Raw genomic sequence first — 22,859 nt, forward strand, 5'->3', positions numbered from 1 at the left:
TCTCTCCCACGCATGTTTGGAAGCATGATGCTGCACAGAACTAGGCCTCTGCAGCTTTTTGGCTTCTCAAATTCATTCCCATTTAGCAACAGCATTTTGTCCCTACCCACCTGTTTAAAGCCTAGTTATTGCTAAGAGCATATAATCTCTGGGAACCACAGCACCTCACAGGTGCTTAGGTTACTAATTCCCCCTGCTCTCCAGAGATTCATATAACTAAGAGAAAATAATTGCTTGGAATAATACCAAATATTATTGCATAATTTAACAACCTGTCAAAATACAGAGAAAAAAAATCCATTAAAATCCTCAGGTGGTGTAGTGACGTAACATCATTGGCACCAGTAAGACTAAACTGATTTGTATGAGATGAATATTCAGGCAGTGAGGTGTCACGTTTTAGGACACCAGAAAAAACAAGTGTGCTCACATATAATCAAATGCCAGACTAAATTTCTTCTGATGTGTTTCCCCCATAGAAATAACAATCAGCACAGAAGCTGTTCCCCATTCTGAAAACATCAGGAGCATCAACACAAGTCTTGTGTTTGATACGTGCGTGAACTATCAGGTACAACCCTTACACTGCAGATGATGCCTCTCATGAAACTGATTCTTATTTCACCAATACTGGTGAGAATAAAAGTGACTCCAACAGCATCAAATTTCTCAATTTGGTGTTAATAACAACCATCAAATCTTTAATTATCAATAATTAGCACAGCGGTATTTAAGCTAGCTCTATTATTTACTGTTTAGAGGGAAATCCATGTTGGCCACACCAGTGATATTCACTGGCTAATTTTTTTCCAGGATAAACATATATTTGAAGATGAATTAAGAGTAGCAACATACAATGTACTGAAATTCACTAGAAGGTTTTAGAAATAGGTTTTTAAACAATTACTACTGGGATACAGGTCTTCAACACTATGCAACTTTTAATGAAGTGTTTTGGTTTTTCAACACCAAGTCCTACCAGTTCACTGGGCACCTTTAATTATCTTCACTCCCCCTTATATAAAAACCACTTTCCACCCATGCTCGTGATACAGGGATGAACAACCAATGAACAGAACAGAGCGCAACAGAGGCAGTGGCCTCCCTGTCATTTCTCAGTCACTGCCTAGACGAAAAGTCCACCATATACATAATCTCAGCTGTGTTTTACTGCACAACAGGCCAGTTTCTCCTGCCAGGTTTCCGCTTACCTGCGTGGGTGACTTAGGCCGGGCTGGTGCCGGAGATGCTGGTGCCAGCATGTGATTTGGACTAGCAGTAGGGCTGGGCAGGGGAGAGACCTCCTCTGGCGGTGATGGTGTTTTTGCAATGCGGAGTGGACCTGAATCACTAGACAGAAACACAGCAGTAGTGAGGACCATACATATCGTGCTGACTTACTACCTTGACAATTTGATGCGAAAGTTGAACTGCATCCCTGATGTACTGCCAGTGATCACAAAATGCAGTACACACTGGAGATGAACTGATTATATGAAGACTAGAACTTCAACTAAATTAAAATTCAGCGATCTACATTGTCAAAGGAAGTTTCAGTTTTGAGTGATCTTGATTTTTGGAACATCTCTTTACCTGACCTGTATAACTTGGGGGAAACAGAGTACCTGCATTTTTTTTGGATTCTCTATCTGAAATAATGTTTCATGTATAAGAAGTCTGTAATGATCATAAAACATGAGATGGAATTATTGTCCTATTTCACACAGAATAAAAGTCTCTAAAGATAAAAATCCCAAGGGAAGGCATAACAATGAATAATGCAAACAAGTTTAAAAGCTCAGCAATTTCAGAAATGTCCCAATTAAATAAAATGCAAGCAAGATTATTATAAGCATATCGCTATTTAGAGGGACAACTGACCACAACTATAAACAAGCAGTAGTGAAGTGACTTCAACAGAGCTCTGCTGATACTAAGAAAAGATCTGATGAAGTCCTGAGGAAGGATCTGCCCTTCCCAATAAAGGACCTGGTGCAAACACTGAGACATATTCAGCTACCTAGAAATGCTGAAAGCTTACAACTCAGGGAAGCTATAAACTACAGCACTCAACAACCACAGTACTCAGTAAGAGAAGAGCAACTCCTACGCATCCTCAGGGAGAAAAAAAGCGCTACCTGATTGAGGAGACCACACCATAAACATGTTCTTAATGCTAACACAAGAAAAATTTGTTCTTTGGAAAGGACAGATTTAGCTCACACTCACCACCTCTTTCTGTGGAAATATTTAAAAAAAAAAAAAAAAAAAAGAAAAAAATAAGCAGGTATTAAGAAATTTCTCTCCCAGGTACAATATTTGCCTTCAGGATATTCAGTAGCACACAAGTATTTAAGATGTTTCATTTATACAGTTCTTTAAACGAAATATTAGATACTGTACTTGTCTTGTATCTATTTCTCATGCATCTAAAAAAGAAAATCAGTTTTATCATACAAAGGTTCACTGCTGAGTAGTCTTTTAGAGCACCATAACTAATCATAGAAGTCAAAATCTATCCACATTAACACACAAGGCTCTGTGAACAGTACAGCAAAATAGAGTAACATGGTAACCAAAAAAAGAATGTATTTTAAAAAATACTTTTAAATAAGTTAATAAGATCACACCGCATTAACCTATGTCTACTCAGTTGCAGCAATATTTTTTTTCTCTCATTGATGGAATGAGTAGCTCAGTCTGAATGAGTATGTGCATGTTGCACATGGTCTAGAAGACACAGGGGGATAAAATATCTGTTTGTTACAAAATCTGCTTTACGTTTTCCAACATGTTATTATTTTTCATTGCATAAAAGTATTTCACAAATCCTTTATGGAAATATAGTCCAGCTTGTGCATCCATCCTAAAGGGGATAGAAGTGGTGATACATGAGCTAGCAAGTCCAGAGGCAGTGTGTAAGTATATATGAGCATGGATTAACACTGAACTAATCCAAAACAAAAATTTTGGACATGTTCTTAATAAAGTGGGTTCAATATTTCATTCTTTGTTCTTCTAAAGTGAGATCAAAACCAATGTAGAAATATGAGCCATATGTTTGTGGCAGATGTTATGTTGTTTGGTCAGTCCTTAGCGTTGCTAATCTGAGTCCAGCTTGAGGGCAAATTAGCCATAGCTATAACATTGTTCTGATTGCTTTTGATGAGCTGGGATTGGCTGGAAATTCAGGATTTGTGCATACACTCTGAATTTCATTATGTTTTGATAAGTCTCACTGTTTCATAATTTCAACCCTTTCTGCCTACCACTATTACAGTACCGAGAGATCAAATTACGGCAGAAAGGCTACATTTATTGCAAGCAAAAAATCAGAAATACTGCACGGGTATCCACTGACCTTAAGAAAGCACCATCTGATTTTAAACTTCTTATGCTTTTGTTTTTAATTTAAGACAAGATTTCTCTTTGAAGTCATTAAAAAGATGTTATTTTGTGACATTCTTTTTACTTCAGCTTTTCTGATGCACTCTCAGATCACATGTCTTGACTTTTCCCCATGAGCAGAAGAGATAAAAGCTGACTTACAAAGGCTGGGATTCTCACCTAATCATATGCCTTTAGGAGCTAAAACTACATCTAAGTATTTCAAGGCTTTAAAAAAAAAATCATGAGAGTTAGCAAAATTGCTGTAAACTAAGCACCTAAGAACAGAGGTATATACTTAAGTGGTACAAATTGGTGTAATAGTCTACAATGAACTAGGCTAAATTGCAACAGATGAGAATCTGGCCTTTATTCTTTTTTCTGAAAGGAAAAATAAGTGGGTGATGAAGGAAATTTTGCAACTTTGCTTATATTGAGAAGAACTTCATCCAAGGGACCTTTATCTACCATCCTGAATGAAAAGACCCAGTGACTGTGTTGTGCAGCAATAGTTACACATAGTGTAGGTGATTACTACACATGCTGAAACCCACAAAGGCTACTGCAAAGGAATTCATTAATAAAAGCAGTAAATTCACCTTGGTGCCCCTTGAATGGTGAAGGCCTTGTCTGCGTGCTGATCTCCCAGCTTCGTCATCACTTCATATAGTTTGTGACATAGCTGAGAAAACAAAACACTTGCCTGAGTTCAAATGAAGCACATGATTAAAAGTACAGGTGATAAATCTGGTCTGATAACTTGATAATATATAATCTGATAACTTTAAAATGTCATATAGATCCTTCCAAAAAATACTCAGTGCCATGTATATCCAAAGCCAAAGTGGAATCCTACCAAAATTTATAGAATCAAAAACCAGTAGTTCTTAAAAAAAATAAGCTGGTTTTCAGAGAACAAGTTTGTACGTGTGACTGACTGCTGCCTGATCTCTGATGAAGGAAGTTGCCTAAAGTTTAAAGCAACATGGGTAGCCAAGAAGATTCATGTTTTCCCCTCAAAAACCTAATCCAACTTTAAGTGAGACTTCAGTCAAGCAAGTTTTTCAAACAATCTTGGTCCCTATTAGTAGGTTACTGTTACTAGATAGTACCACTTAGAAAGGTAGATTCAAAAGATCCTCACTGAAACTGTTCAATTTGTCTAACAGTCACAGATATAGTTGCATTGCTGACAACGTATACAGCAGTCTTGAAGGGAATGCTTAACATGTTTTTCTTGTACTGATTGAAGCAATGAGATGCTTAGTAATTGGACAGGGAAAAATACTCAATGGAATATTATGCTAAAAGGAATGGAGAAGTTAGCAAAATAGAAATTTAATTCATTGCTACAACTGATAATGTACTGCAATCCAAAATGGTACTGGCTACCCTTCCCTTAAGGAGAATACAAAAAGGCAAGTAGAATACAAAAGTTACATTGCAAATCTGTATCTAGGGCAGATTCTCATGTGTGCCACTGCTAGATTTATACTGCTGCATTACGAGACATTTGCTTGCTTTTATGCATATCACATAATCCATTATACATGAGATATACATTTTTACTCACTAAAGCTATTTCCTTGTGAAACTTGGCTTCGAGGCTGGATACATTTTTGAAGGTGTTCACATAGAAGCCAACTCGTCTACAGAGGATGGCACAAAGAAAGCAAAAAAGAGAATAAAAGGTAGGGGTGGGAGGGCCACCAAGGCAAATTAATTAATTTCTTTCCAGACTACAAGCAGCATTGTTGACTATTTTTCTCAGCAAAGCAAATAATTGCATTGAGTGTCAGGATTTCAGATTAGCTCCTTCATGATTATTTCTGTTTGTGTTAAGAACCGCCACATTTCACACCGCACAGAACGAACCAAGTTGAGACTACTCCACAGTGGGGGGCTTCAGCTTGTTCTAGAGAAGGGGAAGACTGGAAAATAATCAGCATGATTGTGGCAAAAGCACACAGAAGGCAAGTTGCACTGGGCATCCTGTGCACCATCAGACAGCAGGCAACCGTGGGTGGAAAGGGGAGAGGTACCACTTTGTCACTGCGAGTGCCCGTGTCGGAGATGCTATAGCAGCACCAAGGTGATGCAGGTGCTTCTGGAGGCAGCTTTAAAGTGTACGGCCTGGGGGTGGGTGTCTCATGCTCAGACCTCCTTAAAGAAATCAGCCCTGAAATACACACATTTGTATCTAAGAGAAAATAATTTCTAATATAGACCAGACACTTTTGCACATGCAGTTAAAAATCTGCTTGACTGGGATGAATGATTACATACCACTTGTGCGGTTTGAAAGCAGAAGGTGTTTTCTTATATTTTGAATTATTCTTTTTCCTACTTAAAACTTTCTTGTGTAATTTCTCCAGAATTTATTAACAAAAATCAACTTTGGCATAAGAATCAGTCTGTAAAATGTCAACTTGATGGATTAGTTCCTTCCTGATGAATTGTTACATTATAACTAAAAAAAAAAGAGGACTCTGAAAGCAATTGCTTTCTAAATCAGACCTATTGTTCAAATTAAAATCTGCCTTTCCCTCAGTGGGCAATACACATACTGAAATAAAAGGACTCTTTCTCTAAATCATTCATATGCAGTTTTACTTTTTGTAAGTCCATAAAACAAAAATCTTGAAGTGCTAAGAAGCTTTTCAACTGAAATAGGCAGAAACACAGCAGAAAAACCTTCTATTTAACAGAAGGCAGAGAAAACTAAAGGTAATTTGGTGACTCACAACACATTTCCACTCCAGACGGTCATTTGTTAAAGAACATAGTACACTAATGAGATGCTTATTTTTCTGCTGCTTTTGTTCTCCCATTAAATTTTGTCCGCATTTTCTGTATAAACACAACTCATGATTAAACATCTCAAATGAATGATCTATGCCATCAAATGCTTTTAGATCACAGACATAGTCAGTGCAAAAGTAGGAAATGTGTATTCTGATGTAGCCATAGTCAGTAGTTGTTTCCCTCTTCTTCCACTGCTTCAGTAGTACCTTACAGGAACTTAGAAACAACAATTGCCACAAAATCATTATACATTTGTAACGTTCTTTGTTTCAGTATCTTCTATAGAAAAACGATCTGTAAGTAGACCCATTGTAAATCTAGAAAAGCATGTGGCTGCTCTGTGTGCTTGCTTCCGACAGCGGAAAAAATTGATCCTTTTTTTAACAAGTGGCTTTTTTTTTCTTTTTTTTTTTTTAAAAGAATCAGGTATCTACCACCAAGGTGTCTGAGAAAGGTTATGGAAGCAGTGAATTGTAGTGAGGATCTGCTGTTCTGTGCTCTGACACAGTTCTTTACCCATAAAATGGAGAACTTTTTGTACCTCAGAATGAAGATATGAGAACGAATCTTAAGTGCCAAGATACACTGGAAGAAATAAACGTAAATACACTTACAGTAAGTATAATACTGGATCATTTGCAGGCATTTTCCCCTTTATTATTTCAAAAAGATAATGGATGAGATCAACGAGCTATCAAACCATTTTCAACCAGCTCATTAAAAAATCTCTGATTCCCTTTCCTTACTCCTCTTTTAGGCCTTACATTCCTGACTCCCCCTTTGGGTTTTCCAGAGACTATCTGCCCAGGCTTACCGTGACCACAAAGATGGCAACTCTTCTTGTAAATCAGTGTTAAACTCTTCAAATACTTTCTGTGCTTTTTGAAATTCTTCTTCTGCCTAAAACAAAATTAAATTGAGAGACTTCTGCAATCAACATGACACAGCACAGGTTGGTTTTTTTTGTCCTTTTTTTTTTTTTGTGAGTATTTTACAATTTTTATTAACAAAGAATGTGACTCAGTGCCACACCATGCAGGCCAACAAAGGACTTGCTGTCCCCTCAGTCTCATCAAGAGAGAAAGTCGGGGCTTGAATGGGACTCATTCATGAGATAAGTTGAGTGTGCCCTCCACACTCAACCCAAATACTCAATAGATATTATGTTTCATGTTCTGTCTCTGTACAAAAACAAATGCCACCCAAGCTCCCTCAGTCTTCTGCCAGCATCCTTCTGACTGTGCTACCTTGGTAATTCTGCTTTCATCTTTTCTTTTTGAGCTCTGCAGGGCTTCTAGATGATGTCTTGCACTGTCGTAGTCCACTAGCTTCCTGCTTCGTTTTGCAATGCGAGTCTGTACAGGGGTACAAACAAAAGTCAGCACAAATAGCACTTTTTAAAAAGCTATTTTATCTATGTTGCAATTTAAGTTTTTGATGTTTTTATTCTCCCTAATCTGCTGCTCATAGCTGAATTACTCTATCATACAGGAATATGGACATGGTAAAACAGACAAACTAATCACCTTATTTTAACTAAGGAATCTGTTTACAGATGGCTTGGAAGGGGTTTTTGTGGGTATAGGGCTTACAGGCCTTAGAAATGAGATATCAATATTATGCAAGCCTTGTCTGATTCTCTAGAATAAACGGACCTGTTAAACTCATAGTAATACCATTTTTTTTCCCTTCTATACAGTGTCCAAATTTAATAAATAATTAATGCATTTTTTTCCTGAGCTGGAAAAATGCTTAAAATATACTTCTCAGTACAGTTGCTCTGACACACAACTAAGATAACTTGAGTTCAACATACAATAGGTATTCTAATTTATGTGCTATAATTCTTTTAAAATTAAAAAGTCCTTCGATATATATTGACTTTACAAATCCACATATTATATGCAAATTCCACATTCTGAGAGAGCATAAGCACTGTTTGTTTTACAAACAAGTTTGAGAATGAACATCAGTAATGTTGGGATTTTTTAAATTATTTTTTCTTTTGTCCCTGATGTAATGACAAAAGGGACTACACTGACTCAATTATAAACCATCACAAAGAATTTCCAGCTATGTCCATATTGTCACATTAAAATATAAAAGTATCTACCTCTCATCTGTAATGATTCCTTCCCCACACATTTCATCTAGCAACCATCTCCCTGGACTGTACACCAGGCAGGCACTTGGGAGAGGCTAGAATCTGCATAATGGTCCCTCCTGATGTGTATCACAAAATCCTTTTTAACTAATTAAAAGACAGGAACCATGGCTTAGTAAAAGAAAGATATTTAGATACCCACAGGTGCATCTAACCAACAGCAGAAGGCCTGCTTTTCATGTTGTAATTTGCCTGGCATTTTAGCAGCTGACGAGCTTAATGTGTCCCTGTTGAAGCTGGTGAGAATTATCTCATACCAAATAGGAACAATAAAATAGGAGTAGGAAAAAAACATAAAAGTTTTATCTACGAAGGCTAATGTACTTTCAAGTACCACTGCATGAAAAATATTTTTGTTCACTTGGAAAAATCAGTGCAGCCTAATGTCAGGGATTTACTTACAGAACAACATTTTTCACACTGCAGAAGAGAATGAATTCCATCTCCCCCCTACTTTTTATTTTTCTTTGCTTGTAGCCTCATTTTCTATTTATTTTATGACTCAACAGTAATTTTACAAATTGTTCTTTATAGGAAATCATTACTGTACTTTGATATCAGGAAATTGTCCTAGATATGTATCCAAGGTCAACAATGACCCATCCACCAGTTTTTGATGGAAGTCTTCCCAAAGTTCATCACATTTCTGTAAAGAGAAAAATGCATTTAGTAGTTTAATTCCACTTCAAACCTATGTGAAATACAAATGTAATCGGTAAAGATCAATTCTCCTGAAGTTTAAAAATGTTCATTATGTCAATTAATCAAATTGGACTTATAAGCTAAATAAAAAGGAATACCTTGACATTGCAAGTTTTAGTTCACAACAAAAGAAGATTTAGCTTAATAACTAGTTTGTGTTTTCATTTTTTCATACAGTGACTGCAATGTGAAAATAAGGATGTCACGAATTCAAGGTCTTCCTCAGGGTTTCAAGTGCCTGAGGGTCAACAATCTGAGGCTGTCCTAGTTCTTATGCTTAAGTATATTCACTGATGAAGAATCTTCCTTACAGAGAAAAGAAGTACAACTAAAAATAGAGAAGTAAATAATTTTTTTTTTTTTTTAAATAAGCAGGTTTCCCATCAATTACATGGATTTGTAAGCTTAGTTTTCCTTGGTCATTTTTGAAATGCATGCTGTGGAGACCTACCCTGAGAAAGGTCTCCCTATCCCATACTTTTTGTGCCATTGAGGTACATGTGATGAAATGGTCGATGCACAGACAAGAACTTCACCTCTCCACTGCTAGAGAACTGGGACGTCATATATGAAACATTCCAACATCAGAAGGCAAAATAAACAAAATCCACCCCGAAGCTGCAGTGCTTTTCTTCAGTCCCCTTTGCAGCTCTGGGAGAGTTACCAAGATACACCCCTTTTATTTTTCTGTTTTTTTAAGAAGATATTAATGCAGCTGATGTGACAAGGACCCTATGGGGAGCAGGATGAGATTCCTTGCCAGAAGTGAACCCTGTTACATAGAGACATAGAGCTTGAGGTCCCAGGTTCTCAACTGAACAATGCATTAGCACACATTAAACATCCTGATCCCCCTTTTCTTTGCACATTTCAAAAATCACAGAGAACTCCCTCCCCATTGATGGCAGGGAAGCTAAAGGCAGTGAATATTGCTCTATAGGGTTGTTATCCTTGCCAGCAAGTTCGGAAAATTATTCCCTAGTGTTTGTTTTATCCTAGGCTACTATAGGGGATATTATAAATGCTGTGTGATGCCAGCATTAAGTTCATTCATTTCCTACCCTAACAGAGTCTCTAATGAATTATTACAACCTATTAATCATGCTTGAAAGAAATACCTCATTTATTAACACAATATTTAATCACGGTGGTCTACAGAGCAGCACAGCATTAGATTATAGAAAGCAACTGCCAGTCTTGTGCATTTGCCTTTACGTCTTGCTGATACACATTTTGAACAAATTAAAATAATGGAGGTTTTCTAAAAGCAAATGGCCTAAAAAAATTGCTGAAGAGTCCTCTAAGCCATCATCTTTCCTGTCACACACAGTAAGGTCATTTAGGTGGATCCCTTTTGAAGTGATAATTTCTATCTTGGACTGCACAAATATATCATTCTTCTTTAACTCCAGGTTGAGGGATGCATAAATCTACATTTGTGATTATATAGGGAAAAAATCAGGAGCAGAAATTTTGTAATGATGCCCACATGAGTCTCTTATTAAGAAGACACATCTAACATTTACCCCTATATCTAATAGAGATTAAGAGCCAACTTTTGGTCCTTTCATACACAATTACAAATTTCTTAGTGTAAAATCTAATAGCCTGCATATTCAAGGTGAGGTGCTACAGCAAGATGCAGCAGGAGATATTCCAGCTGTTTAACATAAAGCAATATAAATGGTATAGCAAATTAACCTACACAGTTTAGAAGCTGGGTGCTTTCAAAACCAGAAACACTTTATGCTTTCAGCAGCAGGGAAGTGTAAAGGAAGGCAGCCTCAGAGAAGAAAAGCAATCAGTGTGCAGATTTGGGAAGACTGCTCTGTCTTCCAGTCTCTTGTTAATTATATTATCCAGGAGGCCTTGCACGCTGGATGCCAGGTAGTTAAAAGCTGCAGTGATAACAGTTCACACTTCCTTGTCACCACTAGCACACTTGCTGACAGACTTTCAGAATTAAGGCTGTTTACTCTAAGCAGGCAATTCAGAGTTAAGCTCCTGCAATGTCCTCTAGAAAAGCCTATTTCTCTCTAATCACTGAAGGAACCCCAGAAAGGCTAAAATGAACAGTGCCCTGCAGCCTAATTTGGCCTTAAATTCCATATTCTTGTCAGAGAAAGGCAAGCGTCTGATCAGGTATCCTGCTTAGTGCCACTGGCTCAACAGTTGTTATACAGCACACAAGGATAAGCAGATTGATAATTTTCAACATTCAGTTGAACTGAGAATCCCGACTGTGAAACTGTATGTAAGATACTTTGTACAAACTTGACAATCAGTTGCTATCAGGACTGATTCTGCTAACAGTGACACTGACCTCAGTGGGAGCTTACAGCAGCAAGCTCACAAAATAGACACTGCAAATGCGGTGTTTGGTCAGCAGGAGGTGCATTTCACGAAACAAATAATTTCTTTGCTCAAAACAGGATTTAATGTGCAATTAAGAATTAAGAGAAATTTTAGATGTACACTTCTCAATAGCTCAGATAATCCATTTACAGCCAAAATACATCTTTCCTGTATCTACTCATCTTACCTCTCCAATCATTTTCACATCTTCTCGTCCATACCAATCTGGCTCGTACACTTCATGAAGAGACTCTGTAAGCTTCTTTGAGGCATCTTGCATCCCTGTAATGTGACAGAAAGAGGGACATGTAATGACAAACTACATGGAACAGTTGCTAAATCTTTATTTTGACCCACATGTACCTACTCCATCATGTTTAGAGTATAATTTTCAAGAGCTGAAACAAAACCTCTGTGTTTGCCCAGGTTAATGAGAAGTGTCCATCACAGAAGGATTAACACATATTTATACACAAGAGAAAGGTTTCTATCAGATTAAAGATTCGACTTTCTATTCTGAACTAAACATATCTGAACCTGAATAACAACTTAAAGGGTAGTCCTCCCAACAAAAGACATTTAAGACCCAATTGAAAGAATACCACTGAGAAGGCAATCAAACCTTTGCTTATCCTCAGCTTTTCCAGCAGTTTTCTGCCTTGTCTATAGCGAGTACCAGGCCCACCCATGTAGAAGAAGAGGCATCTCCAGGGTGACATGGCTAAAGTGTCAGAGATTTATGGGAATTGCTGTCTGTAAAAATGGATTTAGGAGAAAAGCTAGAAGGTGTCTGTGCTAAACAAAAGTGTTCCCCAGAAGAGAGTATGTCTCACATAGGCAGAACGTATCTCAGAATTTCTCCATCTCCTTGTTTTCAAAGATATTTAAGCCTTGGGAGCTTTCATATGTAAAGTGAGAGTGGTTGAGCTTGTTATTTTTGTGCCCACAATAATGATGGTGACCTGAAGAGATGTAAATAATGAAGCAGAGGACTGGCAAGAGCTGAGACAGTGTCTAGAGAAAAAAGATGCCTGCACTTTGGCCCTAATGGACCTGGTTTTGTGAAGAATTATTATCTTGTATGCTCACCCAGCAGGTTTAGAAGTATGTGGAGCTCAGATCTTATTTACGCTTGCAGCAGAGTGGTGTCTACAGAGAAGTGCGCTGAGTCAAGCTGCATCAGTCACTTCTGGAGCTCTGGCTACCATGGGTGAAATAAGAACGGGGACTACTGATGGCTTCAACTATATCACAAGAAAAGCCTAAACCTATCTCCACTGAGAGCAGTTTGACACCAGTGAATAAATTGCAGCCCTCAGTGAAGACATCGGAGTTTGCCTTTCCATTTTAATGGAGCACAAGCATATTATGTGTTGAATATGACTTTGAACCCAATGAAAAAAAACCCCTCACCTAACATGCTAAGAGTCAGTTCAGAATCAGTAATTTTTAAATGATAACTTTATTTCAACTTCTTTGCAAAATTTGAACACTGCCAATTTTTTTACCTAGCACTAACTTTTTTTTTTTAAAAAAACACATTTTTTTCGCCAGCCAAAGTCTGTTTGTTGCAGCACATCTGTGCTGTCTTGAAAATATCTCTAGCGTGATCTTCAGATTTAACTGCTCAGTGGCTGAATTTAGGAATAACATTGATATTTCTGTTTTCTGCACAAAGAAATGTTTAGGAGTGGAAGAGAATTAATTTGAAACTTGAATGTCTAGAAGAGCAGACTTGACCTAGTCAGTAGCTATTCCACCATTCCAAAACACACTCGAGACACCGCGGGAAGATAAATGCAATAGTGGACACTTCCTAATATAAAAATGCTGGTCTATGAAATGAGAAGGATAGGAAGAAAAGATATTGAAAAAGCTGGAGGCAGATGGCTGTTCTCAGACTTTGGGTTCAAGAGGCAGAATGGTGCAGGAGAGGGGGAGAACAAGCACAAAGAAAACCCTGGTGTTCAGAGGGTACAAGTTTTCACCCTTAAATCAAAGGCTGTCAAAACAGAATATTTGATCTCTTCAGGTATTGTCTTGAGGTGCTTTTTCATGACAGAGCTCAGCTCAGAGAATTGATACAACACAAGAACTTAAGATATACTTCTTCCTTTCCTCCTTCTTGGTTAATTCTTAGGATGATGTATCACTAGCCAAGAAACGGTTCCTGACTGAAGGGGCTTTTTTTTTTTGCCGAGAATGTGCCAAGATTACAGTAAAATACAGATGATCTTTGCATATTTTTCCAGGTGGGACTAATTTAAAATCTTCAATGCCGCTACAAATTAATAAACTCAAGAGATAAGGCAAAACCAGCACTGTATCACTGTGCTTGAGAAGGCTGCTTCTGTCCACTCAGGGTGAGCGCACAGACCAGGAAGGCCTGTGCATCCCTGCTCATGTCTGATCCTTTTGGATACCTGAACTTTTGCCCTTCTGCACACTGCTCGCTAAACCCATCACCTCAGTCCCTGTGACGTGCGGCCAGCACACTAATCCTTCCTATGGCCCGAGCTCAGCTTGCAAACAGACCAGGCTTGGTCAAAGCACTTTTTCCTATGAAGACTTTCTTTTTTAAGTACTACAGGACTCAGTCATTTATCTGCTTAAAAGAATAAGTGAGAGATACTTAATATCCCGTGCTTGAGTCATATCAAAGTTGCACCAACTTTTGTATTTTTTTCAGTTCTGAGAATCTGGTAATCCTCCATTCTGCCACTTTTCTATAAAGAACATCAATTAAATCCAGCTGAAGTATGAGGCAAGTGGGCATTACAGCACTTGACTTCTTCAGTCAGAGGCTTCAGTCTGAAATTTCTACAGGACAAGATCACCTGTTCCACTCCCCTCTTCCTTACTAGATGTACTGCACCACCCCAAATGAGTGCATAAGTCCGGTGGCTTCTCATTCTTTTTCATGCCTGTGGGCATAAACTTACAATGTCCAATGATTTTTTTTATTTGCTGGTTTCCACACAGGATTTTTTCTTATGCACTGATACCTTTTATGCATGATTCAGCACTGAAGTTAAGAGGATTAGTGTCAGCCATAGACCGCAGGCTGTGTCTCTCTGCTGTTTTTAACTGCTATCACTGAGAAAGATGAATTGTTTAAAGCAAATCATTAATGTACTAAGAAATGTGAGAAGAATTTTTACTGCTGATGAACAGTTAGAAAAGTGTATTTAATAGCAATTGTTTCATTTAGTACTGCTGCTTCTTGGTAATTGGGTCACTTATTTAATAACTACAAATGCCAAAATAATTGCATCGCTTAGGGAAAATGATGCTGAATAATCCAGTTACTGACGTCTGAGGATCCTGCATGAAATCAACTCTCTTTCTAGAGGAAAGAGCCCCTGTCCCTGGAACCCCAAAGGACTCCTAGATGCCCCCACATGGTAGGGATCCTGGGGGTGATGGTGCAGACATTCTCATTAAGCACCCTAGAGACAGCAGAGGGTAGGTGACTCTTTGCCATCACAATTCCAATATACTCAAGCGCCCATGGAGATTGAGACTGGCCTGAGACTCCATAGGACCCATATACAATAGGGTTACCTCACTGCCCAGGAGGGAAATCTAGACTGAATCATGGAGAAAATTCCATTTTCCTGATGGAGCGAGGCACCTTGGTCTGGCTCTTAATATTTAATTATTTGAGTGGGGAAAAGAGCTTAATGTGTGGTTCTCCAGTGAAATGACCTATCCTGCCACAAGGATTGTATCTGTTATTACTAGTTATCTATTAGAGCAGGAGTGTTAAACTCATTTTCACTGGGGGCCACATCAGCCGCACGGGTCCCTTTGAAGGGCCGAATGTAAGTTTAGGACTGGATTAGAGTTCCCACTGAAACAATTTAATAATTTCATAATTAATTACTAACTTTTACAGAAAAATGATGGATAGTTTATTGCTTCTAAGAAATTACATGATTGATTTTAAGATTTGTGTGTCTGGAGGATATACGCAGGTCTGCCTGCCACAGACTGACAAGTAGGCAGCAAAACTGCTTATAGATCTGCAAAATGTCCCCTTCCCTTCCTGTAAACTGGTTATTATTCCTCACTTTGTTAAGCCACCTGAAAAGCATGGTGCTTCTTTTTCATGTTGCAGGATTCCTTTTTTACCTCTGCCACCTTGCCACCTGCATGTAAATCCAGGTCTGTATGTCTGATATAGGATTTCTTTAACAACTGGTCCGTAAAACTGTTCAAGTCACCTACGGAACTCAAAAGCTTAAAAAAGTAAATCGTGAAGTAGAGAACCCAGATGTACGTTGCCAAGGAGATGGAAAGAGACAGAAGACTGAGGCATGAGACAACTATAGCAATGGGGGATAGTGCACAGTCTCATAGGTACAAACACCCCTGATACACACCAGACACGAAACTATCATGCAGGTGAAATAAAACAGCACATAAAAGCCATTCAGAAGTTCAACAGCTTTATGACATGATTCCTCTGAGTCGTTGAGTAACAAGCAGTAAATATCAAGATCCAGCTAAGACAAAGAAGCATCTCTGAGCAAGAGGAGGAGTCTGAATATGGCAAAAATTCTTTAATTTAAGAATGTGTGATATCAAATCTCAAACTGTGAAGTATATCAAAATCAAGGGATAGGGGGTCATAAGGAGGCTTGTTTGACCATTCCTAGCTTAAATCATGCTTGAATCTCATACTTCCAATTTGTAATATCCAGTCACTCAAAAGTCATGCAGCAGAATTAAACTTTTTACTTGACTTCACAACATACCAGCTTTATAAAACGTTTCAGTTAAAGTTATCTATCTTGCCAATTCCTGAAACCCTTTAAAATGAACTGCTTTTCTCACATCTGTAAGAGTACAAGAATATCAAGTGCATTATTTTCCAATATGATTGACCCTTTTCCTTGCAAAATGAGCCCCTGATGACAGCATGACTCCAAGGCTCAGATGTCCTATGTGCAAACATCCCACTCCCATGCCTAAATTTGGGGGTTCCCATGCTTTTGTGCATAGCCATCCCAAAAATGTCTTCATGATGGCAGTCCTTCAAGGAATAGCAACAAAGAGATTCAGCAGTTGCTGAATCTACTTCTGCCATTCAAAATCTGGAAGGGTCTTTGCCACAGATGAGCTAGACAGCTTTGGGGAAGCCCCAGTCAGAGCTGTGTTTTTGGACTCCTGCCTTGGGCTGTCCTCCCATCCCACAGTGCAAAGTCTACATGAAGGTGTGCCAACATGTGTGCCAGGAATACCCCACTGGTGGCTTGTTGGCTTCGGAGAATAACATTTTTAAGGCTTTTGTGAGTTGCTTATGACTGGGTCTCAAGACATGAAGATACTGAGGTGTTAGCAAACACTTTTCATTCATTTGCAGTAAGAAAGTCGGTCCAAATTATTTTCAAATATGGACTTATGGGCTGCAACAGGAGAAAGATGCTGAGCAGAAGTGGGTGGCTAAAAAGGCAAAAGTTGCCCAATGACACATTTCATGCCAAGTTAAAAACAAAACTCGGTGCAAGGAGTAGCCCACTAGACAGTAAACCACCAAAAGGACCACAAACGCACAAAGTTCTAGGAAAATAAGAGAATGAAAGAGAAAGAAAATAAAACACAGAAAGAGGGATTGTTGTCACCAACACGGAAGTCAAAGCAGCATGTAAACAGTCAACCTATGTGATAGAAAAGCCATCTGGACAACAAACAGCCTCATCATGTTGCTTCTCAGTATCCATCTAATAATGGGTGTGGGGAAGGGATGACTGAAAAGTAAGAATGTAAAATCAGCATCCAGTGCTGACTGATACAGAAATTTCCTCTAAGAACAGAAGACATTGTTCAAATCCCTACAAGGCAAAATACCTCTTGTCTAGTAGAGGATTTTCCTTGCTCAGCCCATCCAGCAAAGACACTTAAGCTACTGTTTTTCTTCCTGTTTTACAGTTCCCATCAAAAAGAGTTTTCTTCCCTGCCTTTCAACAGCTGCTAATGCTTTATTATGACACAGTGATTTCCAGAGATGTTAATACTGGTTTGTAACATTTTACCTAGTGGACTGAAATCAGGTTAAAAAAATATACACATGCACATATATATATTTATCTCAAGAAGGCATTATTTTCTCTCTGTTAGTCACCAAATCTTTTTGCCTTCCCTTTAGCATCTGTCCTCCAACTCCTCCAAACAGGGGCAGCATGAGAAAGGGAACACTCTGTGTATGGTGCTAAGCTAAGTATGCTGGATTTACAGTAGGATTTAAATAGCTGTTAACTTAATCTCTGATATTTAGGCACTCACCTGTGAGCTTCTGCTACTTGGATTTTCAATGTAGTATCACAAAAGATCACATTTGATTTTTAAACTTAAAAGAATGGATTAAACAGGCAGAAACAGATGAGAAAACACATAATTGTGGGGAGCATGGTTTTGGTGGGAGATCATAATCCAACTAGTAATACCTGGAAATGTTACAGTTGTGGAGGTCAAGCAATCCCTTGCTGTACATGGGGTATTTCATGTTCTAGCATTTGCAAAGACGAGTAAGAAGATGCATAGATTTTGTGGGTGCTCAAAATGCATGCAACGTGAGAATCTGGGCAGCAGTCCTGCATACAAAGGACAGGCAAGGATGAACCCTGTATGCAAGACTGTACACACGAGTTGACAGTGAAGGTGCAGAATCCCTAGCAACAAGCTAAAGAGCCTGTGCCAGAGCCAAAGCAGAAATGTTGACTGCTAATGACAAAAGCAATATTACTTGTATTTGTCTCTGTATACTTTAAACAAGCCTATGTGTCTCAATTTTTTAAAGAAGTTTCATTTATGAAAACATGATGTAAAACTTAAAAATCACCTTTTATGGCTGCTAAATATCCTCTCAGTTCCCTCTGGAGCCTGGAACCCTCTGCCTGGAAAAGAAGAAAAAAAAAAAGGCAAGGAAGTGAAAACACATTTCAGTTATGTTATTGAAAACACATTTCAGTTAAATTTTATGCTTTAAAACATGCATACAGTATATCAAACTTAATAACAAAGAGCAATTTCAGGAGCTTTCTGATTAATAGTGCAAGCATGTACATTTCTGATTAAATGTTGAAAGCATGTACAGGTTCATACAGAAAAGGTGGACTGGCCAAGATGCTACGCATATTGTACTCTCTGGTTTTATTTTATCAGCCATTTGCACAGGGAAGAATTCCAGCCAAAGAAAGAAATGTATATTTTATGGCCAAGGTCCACTTCAAGACGAACTGGCCAATGTCCTCATCTGAAACATGAAGAAGCATAATCACCTCCACTTGAAAACACCCAAATGAGGCCAGTCTAGACTTGCAGAAAAAAACATGCTCTTACAAAAATGGCTTAATATTTTTGCAAATGTTTTTCCAAGTATTTTATCATTTATATGTTTTGCAAGCAAATAACTACTAAGAAACAATAGCATTGATTATGTTGTTTAGTTTAGCTACTGCATCTTGCAGTCTGCATTGAAACCTCAACTGTTTCCTTGGCAAACACATCAAAATGATCTTTCTTTATCTGATACCCATAGCCTTCGAAAAACTCAGAATAGACAAAACTAAATGGGTTGCTTTATATTATCTCTGACTGTATCACAAGTTGGACTTCACAGCTCCTACAATTTGCAATAAAATCTGTGCTACACTACAGCACATTCTTTGTAGCTAAAACGCTGTTGTTCAAGACACCTTCAATAGTCTGAAGATTTTGTAAACACTCCATGTTTATTGGTTCCCAATATTCTTCAAATGATTTAAGCAGTTGGAAATTATATGAATATCAACTCGCAATCACATTTTCTCACATACAGCTACACCATTTGGAAAAATCGACTGCAAAATATGACTGACTGCTTTGGAGTTGTTCTCATATTTTTCTGTGTGAAAGTTAGACCCCCAAAGGCTGCATGTGTGAATACTTTAGGAGGCAATCTCAAGCTGTTGTAATTCCACTTAAGTCAAAGGACATCTGATGTCAGTAAAAGATTTGCCATCAGTGGTAGTGATGTTCAGAGCATTCAGATACAGGATCCTCAGAAATTTAGGTTGAAAGGGACCATGTGGAGCTTAGAATCCATCTAATGTGCAGCCACATTAAATTCAAAAGGTGTTTCTCAAAAAATACTTGCCTCACCAGTATACATACTGCAATATGCAGATCACATCAATCAAACTCACTTGCCTCTCCCAGCTCCCTGCAGGGAACTGCAGGACTTTAGAACTGGATCAAATTGCAATGTGCCAAAAGAAGAGAACAACTGCTTCAAGGTCCTGTAAATATTAAAGAATTTAGAAGGTGGATAGACTGAATTCACTTTATGGATTCAATGAACAGAAGGTTGCTTCTGCACTAAATTGATCTGAAGTAAAACTTCTTTTTGAACCTAAATCCATTAATCAACCAAATTCTGAGCACAGGAGTACACCAACCAGGGTAATACCTGAGAAGCTGCTGAGTAACAGCAAGAGCACAGCAGCACTCAAACCACCAATCTGTCTCTGGGTTGGGACCATATTTGATGCTCCAAGGAAATGCAAATCCTTCCCTTCGTTGCAACACAACAGAAAGTTCTGAAAGTACTGATAGCTTGATATTGTGTTCCTTAAGAAAGTATACTTGTACACCACCCTAATGCATCACAACAACACAATTTGTCATCCTACATAACATGGTAGCATCCTAACAGGCTTCAGAAGCTTTTTTCTACTTCTTTCTGTGCTAGAATGGGAGGTAAAGAGACAACAGAAGCTGTCAGCTCCACACTGAGCTAGGCATGAAGTGAACAACACTGCCACAGTCAAAAGGAGACTAAACCCAAGAGCAGAATTTCTCGCTCTAAGATCTGAAGAGGAGTTTTGGCAAACACTCAGCAGAAAGGGAAGGGAAGGTTCCCTTTTATGCGTGCCAGTCTCCTTCTGGGAGGTTCTCTTGTACTCTGAGAAGCCACATGAAGGTATAGAAATTTTCTTTCCAATTCCTGTCTTCTTTGGCCTGAGTGCTCATACAGCCGATTAGCTTGTGGCGGAAATGGGAAGTAGATATTGACAGCAATTCAATTCTTCACTGAGACACAGCTGAACAGGTGCCCATACAATATCCATTCTTAGTTACTGAAGAATTTCTGATGTTTCAGAAGCAGCAAACTGCAGCTGAAAGACTCAGAACCCTGTTAGCTGCCCTGACATCCAGGAAAAAGGCCTATATTTACTCATATATGTACCATTTTGTCACTAACTAGCACACAACGAATGGCATGTCACGGGCACACGTTGCTCAAATGCCATGTCCATAACTGTACTGCTGTGTCGTTTCACGATGGGTACCGTAAACCACTATGAGATCCATCGTGGCTGGTCAGTGTTGTGAGCCATCAGCAGCTGCTGGTCAGGAAAATGTAGAAGAAAAAGTCAAAGCAGTAAAGCACGATGGATACAAATATTTTGCCATATGTGCTGTTACGAATTCTGACAATTCGAAAGAACAATTTTAGCAAGAAGCTCCCTCAGTCTAGGTTGTTAACAGGTCACAAGCTGCTGAAATATCTAAGCAGCGTAGAGCCATATGACTTTTCCTTCATGAGCAAATGTTGTGTGCCACGTGACATTAAAGCACCCATGGGCAAGGGCCAGCTTCCATTGAATTTAAGATCGACTCTCTCCATTTGGCAACAGAATTAGACCTGCCTATAAAATATCAGAAATAACAATTTGTATCAGAAGTCCTCAGCCCTGTGAGTTCTGCAAAACATGCCTCTGGTCTACACATTTTGCTACAGTAAACTCACTATTAGTGAAGGTAGATACACTTTTATCATCTAACAGATTAATTAATATTCACAGGATGAAAATACCACATTGCTGGCTCCACACACCTTGCAAACCACAATGTGGTGGTTTTAAAATGCACTGTTTTAAAAACTGTCAAATATTTAATATTCCCCCTTCTTGATGCCTCCTGATGTACTTTTCCCTTTCTGGTCTATCATATGAAAGCATCTGGTGGCTCTGAAACCACTGCTCCAAGTCTTTTCATTAAGGCCATAAATTTTGTTAATTTGAGATGCAGCTTCTTGAAGGAGAATGAAAAGTAGGTGTCATTTTTCAGATGTTGTGCTCCTCTGAAATGAGATTTCCCAAGACAGCACTGATGCTTCCTTTATTGTTTCGTAATTTCTTTTATTTGTTTTACATGAGGCAGCAAAATGAGTCAGAGTTTCATAATATGCAAGAAAACTCCAGAGAGAAATCTCAGTAGCATCTTAATAGCAAACTTCTTACAACCAGGTTGCTTGATAACAGCAGGTACATTCTCATTGGACTTGAGCACCAGAAATCAGTGCTTTTAGCTTACCTGGTCAAACTCAACATACAAATTACCAGAAAATCTGCCAGGCAATCTTGTTAAACTGCACAAAGGAGCAAGGGAGGCATGCTAACAAACTGAAACAACATCCCTCATTAGGAATTGACAGAAGCCTTCACAGCCATGTCCCGAACAAACACTTGTTACTCTGAACACTGTAGCACACAGTCAGTGTCACTGTCAGATGCCCTTTTCTACTCTCAGGTCTTACTGCATGGTCAGCACTACATAGCTGGTAAAGACATGTGCACACAGTGAGATAAGGAAGCTCAGTGTTTCAGGATCTTGTCATCTACAGCCACAGGTCTTACACAGCTTTACAGCAGCATTAGGCCTTTTCAGTACTACTGATGCTTGTGTATGTTTAGTTTTGGTTTTCTTTTCAAAGAATACTATTTAATCATATGTTAGTGCTAGAATTAAGACAAAGAGAGTCACAGCACTACTGGCCATAAGGCTGACGAGACCTGCAAAACCTTAAGTGGCTAAAAACATAAAAACCATGATTTGTGTCTTATCAGCTTTTGCTTAGACACATTAGAAAAATCGTTGCTTCCACTCAGGAATTAAAGGCCACCTCGCCTCCATGAAAGCTGGAACTGGATGACCTATTTGCCAGGCATCACTTATTCACAGCTTTCCAGGCAGAAGAGTTGGATTTTTCTATCATGTCACATACAGGATGTAAACACAATACATCTTTACAAGAAAGGTCAGCACTGCATGTGCTTGATAGCAAAAACAAATAAATCACTTCACTTGAGCGAAGTCAAGAGCACTGTCAATACTGAACCTGCAGCACTGGTTAATTAATAACCTGCCTCACAGAAATGCAAACCAGATTATTATTAATGCAGTTCTATGTCTAATACTGGAATTTTGACATTCCATTGCTAAGACATCAGGAAAATAGCTCAAAGGAAAGCATTTTCTGTATCACCTGGAAGACATCGTTTATTGTAATGTGCGGATATCAGCTGCAATGTAAAGTAGCACGGTCCCTCCGTTCACAAACACTTAAGGTAGTATTTACTGGCAGGTCTTTCAGGGAACTCAGAAATATGAATGCAAA

General features: G+C 38.6%; 1 protein-coding gene across 1 annotated transcript in view; it reads right to left on the reverse strand.

Annotated features, from left to right (window-relative positions):
- The window catches only part of AMPH (amphiphysin), a gene marked incomplete at both ends in the record, with an annotated part of 166,595 nt that overhangs the window by 31,949 nt on the left and 111,787 nt on the right, over positions 1-22,859 (reverse strand). Inside the window, 8 exons of the mRNA XM_080338588.1 lie at positions 1,212-1,350; positions 3,987-4,069; positions 4,961-5,036; positions 7,007-7,092; positions 7,440-7,547; positions 8,907-9,002; positions 11,601-11,695; positions 18,258-18,312. Of these exons, the coding sequence (XP_080194714.1) occupies positions 1,212-1,350; positions 3,987-4,069; positions 4,961-5,036; positions 7,007-7,092; positions 7,440-7,547; positions 8,907-9,002; positions 11,601-11,695; positions 18,258-18,312 (738 nt within the window). The remainder of the gene's footprint in view (positions 1-1,211; positions 1,351-3,986; positions 4,070-4,960; positions 5,037-7,006; positions 7,093-7,439; positions 7,548-8,906; positions 9,003-11,600; positions 11,696-18,257; positions 18,313-22,859) is intronic.

The sequence above is a fragment of the Nesoenas mayeri genome (genome assembly GCF_963082525.1).
Source record: "Nesoenas mayeri genome assembly, chromosome: 2".
Classification (NCBI taxonomy): domain Eukaryota; kingdom Metazoa; phylum Chordata; class Aves; order Columbiformes; family Columbidae; genus Nesoenas; species Nesoenas mayeri.